Source organism: Lipotes vexillifer, unplaced genomic scaffold, assembly GCF_000442215.2.
Source record: "Lipotes vexillifer unplaced genomic scaffold, Lipotes_vexillifer_v1.1 scaffold220, whole genome shotgun sequence".
Classification (NCBI taxonomy): domain Eukaryota; kingdom Metazoa; phylum Chordata; class Mammalia; order Artiodactyla; family Lipotidae; genus Lipotes; species Lipotes vexillifer.
Window position 1 is genome coordinate 870,920 of NW_006781423.1, and position 10,803 is coordinate 881,722.

The following is a 10,803-nucleotide window of genomic DNA, read 5'->3' on the forward strand; positions in this document are numbered from 1 at the left end:
CAGGCCCAGCCGCTCCGCGGCACGTGGGATCCTCCCAGACCGGGGCACGAACCCGCATTCCCCGCATCGGCAGGCGGACTCCCAACCACTGCGCCACCAGGGAAGCCCTGAGTCTAGTTTTAAACTAAGGCTATTAGAGAATGGGAACTATGAGTAATCTAGCAAATTGGGAACAAGATATGAATGGTGCAGGTGCACTAAGATGTAGAGAACCCTGCAGCCTTTGAGAGAAATGAAGTGTGAGACCTGCCTTAGTCCCTAGCAGCCTTCTAGCTCCACTTCCAGCCCATATGTAATTGTACAATAAATCTTTTTTTGTTTGTTTTTTTGTTAACTTGAGTGAGTTTCTGTTCTCTACAACCACAAAAGCCTAACTAAAATGTTTGGTAAGAATATTGGCTAATCTGTGACATCACCTCAAAGAGGCCCTTCTCATTGAAGGGTCCTGTACCCACTTTGCGGGGTCTGCTCTTTCTCTCAATCACTGTCTCCCCAGCTAATGAGGATTCATCTTACTTCCCGGCTACTATAGTTGACTGTTTCTCTGATTATCAAAATTTGCTCTGTGTTTCATAGTTTCAGAGCCATCTGGGAGCTCAGCCACTCAAATAATGAGATAATGAGTAAAACGGTTTACAGCCTTTCCCTCCTCAGCTAACATATTCACACTTTCATGGGTATCTTTAGTTACTTAGTTCTGAATATGGCAATCCTACAACAGTAAGGGGGCCAGTAGGAAGGATTACTAGAGTGTAGATTCTGAATATCCTTCTTTCTTCAATACAGAGTAGCACATTCTACCCTTCCCAAACCCTTGCCCAACACTGTCATTTCCCCCATGTCATTTATTTTCCATTCATATGTATGTTAATTCATTTTTTAAGTATCAATTGAGCACTTCCTATGTTACAAGAACTATGAACGAAGAGCCTAAAGTCTTGTACAAGAGACAGATAACAACGGGTAATTACAATACTGTATGGTAAATCTGTACTCAAGAAGGAGTGGGCAAACTTTTTCTGTAAAGGGCCAAATAGTAAATATTTTAGGTTTTGTGGGCCACACAGTTTCTATTATAACTATGCAACTCTACCACGTGAAAGCAGCCATAGACAATATGTAAGTAAATGCATGTCACTGCATTCTAATAAAATTTAATTTACAAAAACAAGCGGTGAGGTAAATTTGGTCCACAGGCCATAGTCTGCCAATCACTATACTAGGGTAAGAACATTCCTTTATTCAACAGTTATTTATTGAACACTCTTAGTATTTGTTGTTCTAAGTGCTAGGGTAAAATAGTAACTCAAACATACAAAAACCCCCTCTCTAATGGAACTTACATCCTAGTGGAGAATATGGACATTAAGCAAAAATTTTAAATACATAGCATGTTGGTGACAAATTCCAAAAAGAGAAGTAAAATGGAGAAGAAACCATGAAGAGTCAGAGGAGCTGGGATTTTAGGTGAGGTCACCAGAGAAGCCTTCACTAGAAGGTGACTCTTAAAAAAAGACTGGAAGGAAGAGGGAGCTCTAGCCATGTAGGAATCTGGAGGATGCACATTCCAGCAGGATGAAAAGGCACTGAAACATTTATGCAGCAGGAGTATGTCTGCCAAGCTAAGGGACAATGAGAAGGCCAGTGTGTCTGGAATGGAGTAAACAAGGGAGAGCATGGTGGGAGATGAGGCCACAGAAATAACTGATGCCAGATTAGGTAGGGCCCTGTTGGTTATAGCAATACTATTGGCTTTGACTCTGAATGAGCGGGGAAGCTGCTGGAGAATTCCAGGCAGAGGAATCACTTGATCTGAAGTATACTCTAATAGGGTTACTCTGGCTGCTCTGTTAAAAACAGACCGCAGGGTGGCTCAAGAGCAAAAGTGGGGAGACCCGTTAGGAGGCTATTGTAATAACACAGGTGAGAGACAATGGGCTCAGAGCAGAGTGATGGCAGTAGGGAGATAAGAAGTGATACAAATGAGATAGATAATCCCTATCTGAGGACCAAGGAATGTTACCAGGAAAGAGGAAGTGATGTTCTAACTGAACTCGAAGGATAAGTAGGAATCAACCAAGCATCAAGCTAGGAAAATCAGGTCCACAGCCACAGATAGAGCTCCTGGTGAGAAGTGAGAGATGCACTGGGGTTCAGAAAATTAATGAGTCAACATCTTCCTCCAGGGGATGACGCTCTGATGAAACAAATCTTCAGAATAACCCGTGATGCCCAGACTAACTACATGTTCCATACACTCCCCAACCTACTTCTCTGTGACTTTCATTCAGTCACTAAAGTAATATGCAAACAGCGTTCCTAGAGGAAAAAAAAGGAAAACATGTGTTAAGTGTGCAGCTGTCTTTCAGATTCCTAGGCTTAAATTCTAGGAAAAGATCCCTAAGTGAAATCCTCCGAGACAGACTGGCATCTGGCCAGGGTACCAAAGCCAGCACCCCAGCTCCTAGGAAAATACCCAAGTATCTTGAACAACTGAATGTGTCTGGAGACCAGGGTCTCTCCTAAAAATTTTCTAAGAGGAAATATTTTTAACCCAGACATACCACAGGGCTCTCTCACAAGTCTGCCTATTTGCCTAGAAAATAGCCATGAAAAGGAGAAAAACCACCTCTCCCCACTTACCTGGGGAGAAACGTTCACTGAGCCAGCCAGGTGAACAGAAAAATTGTGGATTTCACTTACTCTATAGAATTGTATCTATTGAAACTACGGAGAAATTGGCCCGTAGAAAAACAACCAAGAGACATTTCTATTTGTTAGTAAACTTTCTGAGTTTACCAGAAGGTATTCTTCTATCTTCTCTCCAATTCCCTTTGCCAGATAAAATGAGAATGAGAAGGTGAGACTTGTCTCTTTAGAGTTTGCACAGCCTGTGCATTTTAGTGGAGGGATTTAGATGTTTTCTTGCTGTTCAGTTTTAAAGTTTCTTCTCCATTTCTTTTTTCCCTGCCTTCTTCTACCCCTTACACTTATTTTCCCCATGCATGTTTTTTTTGGCTGCAGGGAACTTTGAACCCTAACTTCAAAAGAAACCTATAATGAAGCTGGGCTGATGTTTAACAGATCTGCCACTGCAGGGGCCCAGCCCAACCATTCCTTTGGCTCAACAGCCACAGAGGGTGGGTGAGCAAAGCAGAGCTAATCCAGAGCATCCAGGTCCGTGCAGCACCAACTTCTCCACCTGTTCCCTTGAATGTCACATGCAACTGTCCTCCTGTCCCATAGATACATATCCTATAGTGTACAACTGCAGACACCATTCTGTGCCATGTTTCTGCAGGGCACCTCCCAGCCCACCCTCTTGAGTTCCCTTTTAGAGGGAAGTAGACCATGCTCTAGCATTGCTATATACAGCAGTTCTTCTGCCCTCAAACTCCCCACCATCAAAACTCAGGAAATGAGGCAGAGAAGAGACAGTGAGGCAGCACCAAGACACAGAGACTTCAGCCCACCACAGGCATCAGAAAACAAATGCATGGCATTGCCTTGATCCCACTGTCTGCTTCACAGCATGGTGACACTAGGTGGTTAATGACTCTCACTTAAACTGTTCTCAGCCATTTGTTTGTTGTTGTTGCTGTTGTTTTGGGGGGCCGGGGGGGGGGAGGGGGCTCACCGAGCAGCATGTGGGATCTTAGCTCCCAGACCAGGGATTGAACCCGGGCCTTTGGCAGTGAGAGCTCAGAGTCCTAACCACTGGACCACCAGGGAACTCCCCTCAGCCATTTGTTTTTATTTGGTGATTTTTCTCCACATGATAACAGAGTGATGAAATCTGACACACAGAAACCAAAGCAAAGAGGTAAACACAGTGCTCTAGATTTGGTTGGATACTAAGCTCAACTCTGATGTGAAAAGGAGAGAAAGAGTAAGGGATGTGAAGTAGATTCAGCAGCAAAGAACCCTTCATCTCTGAGACATAATTTTAGAGAGGAAAACAACAGAAACAAGTCATGACCAAAAAGAAGGTGAAGCCTGCAAAGATTAGGGAAGCTGCGTTTCCCTTAGGGCATAGAGATTCCCTTGGCTTGGCTTCCTAGGATGCATCATAGGGAGTAGCCAATGACATTTGTGATTTTACAAAAATGGACTTTCAAGCCCTTCTTTCCCACAGCAATTGTAGACCCTCTCTTAGGGCAGCTACTATGTAGAAACATACATCTGGCGTATGTAGCCTACCCTTTCCACAAGCCAAGTTTCTCTATCTCGGTAATTCTGTTCAACTGGCTGGGTAATGTATCTGTAATTCATATCTCCTTCTGACCAGCCCCAAGTCTGATAAATACTCTCCCTTTGATAGGCCCATCTGGGTTACAGATGTTTGGTGCTGGATTCCTCAGGCTCTCTCCTCCTGTCAGAGCTTTTGGGAGAGGAACTCCTTTGGGCTACATTTCTGGTTTCTTGCTGGGGGTGGGGGAAGAGGGAACATTGAGCAGGATTTGAGAAACACGAAGGATTGTTCATAAAGCAATCACTGTACTTGCATGTTAGTAATCTATCTGTAGGTGTGTCCCCCACTTCCCAACCGCCCCCTACTAAATGGTGAGCTCCTGAGTAGAGGGACTCTCTGCCCGGCACGCTCTGCTCCTCAAAAAATGTCTGGAAAAATTTGTTGAAGTTGGGTCTCTTTAGAGTCACAAAATAAAGGAATTGTGAACTTGAGCACTGTGATTTAATTGTAATAATAGGGCTGCTAGATATGGGTAATTTAGTTCAGACACAACCACCAACTCTACCAAGTCACAGGCCCTCATAGAAATCCAGAGATCTACACCTCTATGAATCCAAAGTCCTTTCAAACAGTCTAAGCCACGGTACAGAAAAGCAGTCTATACTCTATGTTCTGCTTTTAGTGCCTCAGACTGGATTTCAACCCAGGTATTTAGATAAAATTACTAAATCCCTCCACTAAGGTATTAACACTTACTCTATGTATTCTTTATATTTGTCCCTTTGTTTAGCTTACTGTGTCTGGCACATCACAGGAACTTGATAAATAATTGTTTTTCAAAATATGGTTCTTGCCAATAAGAGTTATGAAAAACAGTCCATGTTTTTCATAATAAAAATTCAGCACAAGAAATACAAGGCAGAGAAGATGGAGTATGAATAAAAGGTCTGTACATGAAATAAGTATAAGGGAATTGGGAAAAAGAAAACCTATCCTTTCCACTACAGTCTGCCTTCAGATTTCTCCCTCTAAAAGAGGAAATTCATAGATAAATATCCTTTTTTAAATCATAAGAGTAGAGATATGAAAGTGTGTTTCCTATTGTGAATAAGCACTAGACATCTGAGAAAATCCACCAGCATGAAAGACAGATAAGAATTCAGAGAGAAAAAAAAAAAAGGAAAAATAAAAGTTGACTATAGATGAATCAGATATAGTGCGCAGGGAAAAAATTCAGAATTCATCTTATTTTTAGCCTCAAAAAAGGGTGCATCCTTAAAATAAAAATAGACTAATATAGAAAATCAAAGAGTAAAGTCTTAAATATATGATTGCTAAAATTTTAAAAAATTCAATAGAAGAGTTGGAAGATAAACTCAAGGAAATCTCCAAAATACAGAACAAAATAACAAAGAGACAGAATATAAGTGAGAAAAAAGACAGAGAATAAATTCAGGAAATAAGTCCTCAGGCATTTCAGAGAGGAAAAAGAGCTCAGAGAATTAAGAAATATCAAAGTAATAATTTCAGAAAATTTGCCAGAGGTAAGGGGCATGTGTCCAAATTGAAAGGACCAGAGAATATCAACAAAAGAAGAATAAAAGGCCAACACTTAAAAAGAAATTATTATAAAATCCCTAAAGTAACAAGGTTAAAATTCAAAAATGATTTTTAATAGGAAAAAGAATCACCTCTAAAACACATAGTTATAAGAATAGAAGCTAGAGGCAACTAATGAATCTCTTCAAAAATTTAAGAGAAAATGTTTTCCAACCCAAAATTTTACACCAGGACAAACTATCAGTTTGGGGTAAAGGCAAAATAAAAACATTTTGAGAAATACTTTTCTGAAAAAGTTACCTAAAACATCCTTTCTTAGAAAGTTACTTAAGGATGTTTTCCAGTAAAATGAGGCTGTAAATTTAAGAGCGATTCATAAAATTCAGGACATAGTGACTCCAATTCCCCCTCACAAAAGCAGTGAAGAGAAGTTCCAGGATGACAACTGTGAAGCAGAACTAAAGATAACTGGTCAAGTCAGAAGAGGAGAGAAAAAAATGGAATAAACTTGAAGGGAGAGTTCCAGAGGCGTGTTAAAAACAAACAAACAAACGAACAAAAAGACACATTCTATAGATTAGCTAATATGATAAAGCATTTGAAAATGATTGAAGATATCAAAAAAGAAGGAAGGAAGGAAGATAAAAGAAGGGAAGGAGGGAGGGAGGAAACAGAGACTCAAGGGGGAGGGTGTGTGTGTATGGGAGAGTGGGGGAGCTATGCCAGAAAGGAAATATAGTAAAAGAATAAAACTTTGTTCTGCAACCAAAAGAAAAATATTCTACAGCCATAATGTTGTAAATATATATATCTGACTCAACCAAAAATAGTAAAATTACTATATTAGAAAAATGCAGAGGAGAGGGAGGAGACAAAGTAAAAGTCTCATCTTTGTAATAAGAGCAAGTTATGCAAAATGTTTAAAATTGATGAATCAGTCCTAACCACTGGTGGTTCAGTGGTTAGGACTCCACACTTTCACTGCTGAGGATGCGGGTTTGATCCCTGGTCAGGGAATTAAGATCCTGCAAGCCAAACGGCACGGCCCCCCCCCCCAAATAATAATAATTAAAAAAAATAAAATAAAATTGATGAATCAAGTGATATAAATCTAATATTTGGATATATGTATATGGAGGTTATTACTAAAAGAGGCAAGTAAAATAATTAAATATGGGAGACAGGCTAGAGAGTGGAGAAGGATGAGGAAGAGTTGGCCAGGGGATTGTCATTCTTCCTTTTGGTACAATTTGGTAAAATTGCCTTTTGGTACAATTTGATATTTTAACCAGGAGCATTTATTTTTTATTTAAATGTTTTTAACTATCAAAAAAGTATGAATAGTTCCTTTTATTCCACAAAGTGAGTTTTGCATGTAGGGGTAAGAAAGTTTGAAACATGTCTGGGTCTACAGATAGAAAAGGATAAGTTACCATGGCAACTCTGAAGTGGTAAGGGGAATAAGTTATAAACACCCGGATGAGGGCAGTGGCATGAAGTATTTAGAGACACAAGGGGCCACTCTAAGGAGAGTGATGCCTGGGTACCTTGAAAGACAGCTCTCTCAGTCAAGGCAGTGGGTTGTGGTAATGAGCTAGCAGACAAATGAGAACAAGCCAGATTTCCCTGGAGAGTTCTCCAGAGATCCTAAGAGTTGGCAAACATTGTTGTTAGTGAGGTTTAGCTTCTGCTTAAGGTTATCAAAATCTAAAAACCAAACCCAAACTGAATCTTTCTTATGCAAATATTTCTGGTAATGTGATCAGTTCCCTGGGTATTATTATGTAAACAAAGGCTTCCCATCTGTCAGTTCTAATAATGATAATAACTAACGTTAGTTTAGAACTGTTTCTGTACTTTGAAAACTTTAGAGTTACCAAGCACTTTCCTGTACCTTATTTCATTTGCTTCACAAAAATAACCCAAAGATATAGGTAATGCAAAGTATTAGTGCAATCACCCTCATTTTACAGACAAGACATCTGGGTTTACAAAAGTGACTTGCGCAACTTACATAGCTGGTTGAGTAGCAAGGACTCTGGAACTCAACTCTGTCCCCGATTGCAAATCTTACACTTGATCCTTGATGTCAGACATCTGAGCTACAGGTGAACCTATTCATTGGTGCTAACTGCCCATGCACAGGGGCACCAAGAGGACTACCCACACACAAGACCATGAATTACCACACAAATCATGGCCAAAACCCACAAAGGCAGCCATTCAGGTATTGGGTGGAAGCTGAGATCTAGTCCTCCCGCCTCCCACCAATACTACACCCTACCTCAGGTGTGGGCCTTTTTATAATTTGTACAAAGGTACCAGTTATAAATGGGGAACCCTTTCCCACATACACAAATTACTAAGTTTGCCACCCACCTCTCTCCTTTCTTACCTCCCTCTAACATTCCCCAACTCCTGCATCAGCCATCAAATGGAAGTCCCCCTATTGGATTCTGTCTCACAACAGATGACACATCAGATCCATTTATTCATTAAAATAAACATGAAAGAAACAATTATGTCTCAGCTGCTGTTCTAGGCACTGGGAATGTAACAAGGGCTCTGGTCACATAGAGCTGATATTCCAAGCCAGGGAAAGACAAATAAACAAATACACAAGAAAAACATCAGAGGTGATGTGTTATAGAGAGAGTTTAAATTAGTTGACATAATAGCGATTGACTAGTCAACTTGGGAGATCAGGAAAGGCCTCTCCAGGAGGTGACATTTAAGTAGGTTTTGGAATAAGAGAAAACTCACCAAGGGAAGACCAAGGAAAAGAGGATTCCAAGAAGATGAAACAGATAATGCAAAGCCCTGGGGCAGGAACAAGTTTGATCTGTTCAGTGGAACAGAACAGTCACAGTGAGGCTGTGCAGTGTGGATGGGGAGAGCAGGGGAGGAAGCTAGAGAGGAAGGCAGGGGTCAGGTTGTGATGCAGGAGACAGGAGGGGAGCTTGGATTTTATTCTAAGAACAGTGGGAAAAAAACTAAGAAGGGGAGTGACAGGATCTAATTTACCTTTTACATAGGATCTTTCCAGATGCCGTGTGGAGAATGGAATTTAATGGGGCAAAAGAGGAAGCCTCCAGTCATCTAAAGGAGACCTGTGGTTAGATGTAGAATGTCTCATGTTCATAAAGCTGCTGAACTGCTCGAACTGCTTCACACATGGGCCTCTTCATGAATTCGTGTTACTTTGCTGGAAACCTAAGACTATAAAAGGAATGCTCACGTATAACTGGTGCTGATTGGTTTCTATCGACAGATACCTTGTTTGCTCTCTGTGAAGATGCCCTGGCTTCCTCTGATAGACGAAGCTGTTCAGCTTTCCTGTGTCTTAAGCACCTGGTGCATGTGCATTTCACACCACGTACACAGCTGTCTGCTCCATAGAAAGTGAGTTGTGAGGGCTGTGTCTCGTCTTAATCATCTCTGTGTTCCTAATCACCCAACACAACACCTGGTACTTCGTGAAAGCTCAATAATATCTGGTGGAGTAGATGAATGTTTTATTTGGGGGCTGTGTGAACACTCTTTTGTCTCCAGAAGCCAAAAGGATAAAACGATGTTAGGAATGGTAGTACCCTACAAGCCAGATACCCCAAGCCCCAGTCCCTTACCTCCTAGGTGAGTCAGGGTCGAAGCAGGTCTTGTGCACGTCAGCCCCCTCCGGGTCACAGCAGTCACCATCGTCAAAGTCGTTCAGCATATTGTTGCACTCCACGTGGCAGATCCCATCCCTGCGATTCCAGGAGTAGCACCGGCCCTGCAGGCGGCAGTCGCCCCCGTCGTAGCCTGTGAGTGGGTGCTCACACTCAGGGTCACAGTGGTCATTGCCAATCTTGCTGGGCTCACAGTTCACGAGCACAACACGGTGGCGCAGGGTGGAGTTGTGGACCTGGTGGATGTTCAGCTGCCAGCTGATGTTGTAGCGGCTAAAGGCTTCATTGAGCACTTCATGCTGCCGACTGATCTGCTCCTCACTTACGGTGGGGTTCAGGCCCTCGTCGTCACAGATGTTTACTACCTGGTAGCGGATCACCTTCTCTCCCCGAAGGGGCCAGTGCCAGCTGTACTGGGAAATCAGTTCCACGTTGTCACAAGCTGTTTGCCCACAGAGCGGGGGCTGCAAAGGTGACAGAATCTCAGGCTCTGGCTCAAAGCCCTGGAGAACCTCAAGCCGTGGGTACTTCCCATCTCTAAAGGGGGCCCACTGTTCTTCCAGGGGCTCAAAACTGGCTGTCAGTAGCAGGGTGGTCAAATCCTCCACCTCGCTTGGCTGCTGAGGACTGTGCTGGAGGTGGCTTTGTGGGAGGGCCGTCGACCAGAAGACCAGTGTGCCCAGGTGTCCACGGAAATAGTGCCCGTCCTTGGAGCTATCCCCACCCAGGAACAAAGAGCGACAAGATGCCATGAAGGGACTGTTCAGGGGACCAGACTGATCTGGACTACTAGCCACCTGAGTGCCATCGACATACAGGGCCATGCGCTGTCCATCGTAAGTGGCTGCCACGTGTGTCCACTTGCCTGGTTGATAGCGACCGTGACCCATCATAATGGTGGCTTTCTTCACGCGGTCGGTGCGAAGAGAGAAGAAGAAGCGAGCATCTCGCCTTCCCACATCCTTCCCTGAGCGGATCCCCAGGGCCCAGCCCTTGTCACTGATACTGTGGGAGCAGTTATCAAACACACCTGGGAAAGAAGGAAGAGTCGAGGGGAGAAATACCAGATACAAAGGGGATGGAGAAAGGGAGAAGAAAACCCATATAAATAGCAAGAATGTAGGTTTTTAATGGGAAAAAAATAAGTGATACAGATTCTCCACCTAAGATGCCTGTCCAGTACCCCGTATCAGGCTGTTCTGGCAACATCTTTCCCCAAAAGGAACTTAACTTGAGATTCCATCCAATTTAAAGCATTCTGGTGTTTTTAAATAACTAAAATGGAAGCTGTAAGGGGATGTCTAATGCAAGTGAAAACTATCCTCACCACTCTGTCACAAACGTTCCTCGGGGTGACTCTGTGTCCATGACTTCCCACTCTTT

At 42.6% G+C, this 10,803-nt stretch overlaps 1 protein-coding gene across 1 annotated transcript in view; it reads right to left on the bottom strand.

The window, feature by feature from the left end:
* PAPPA2 (pappalysin 2) overlaps positions 1–10,803 on the bottom strand; it is a 288,812-nt gene that overhangs the window by 240,228 nt on the left and 37,781 nt on the right. Inside the window, exon 2 of the mRNA XM_007454744.1 lies at positions 9,379–10,450. Within this exon, the coding sequence (XP_007454806.1) occupies positions 9,379–10,450 (1,072 nt within the window). The remainder of the gene's footprint in view (positions 1–9,378; positions 10,451–10,803) is intronic.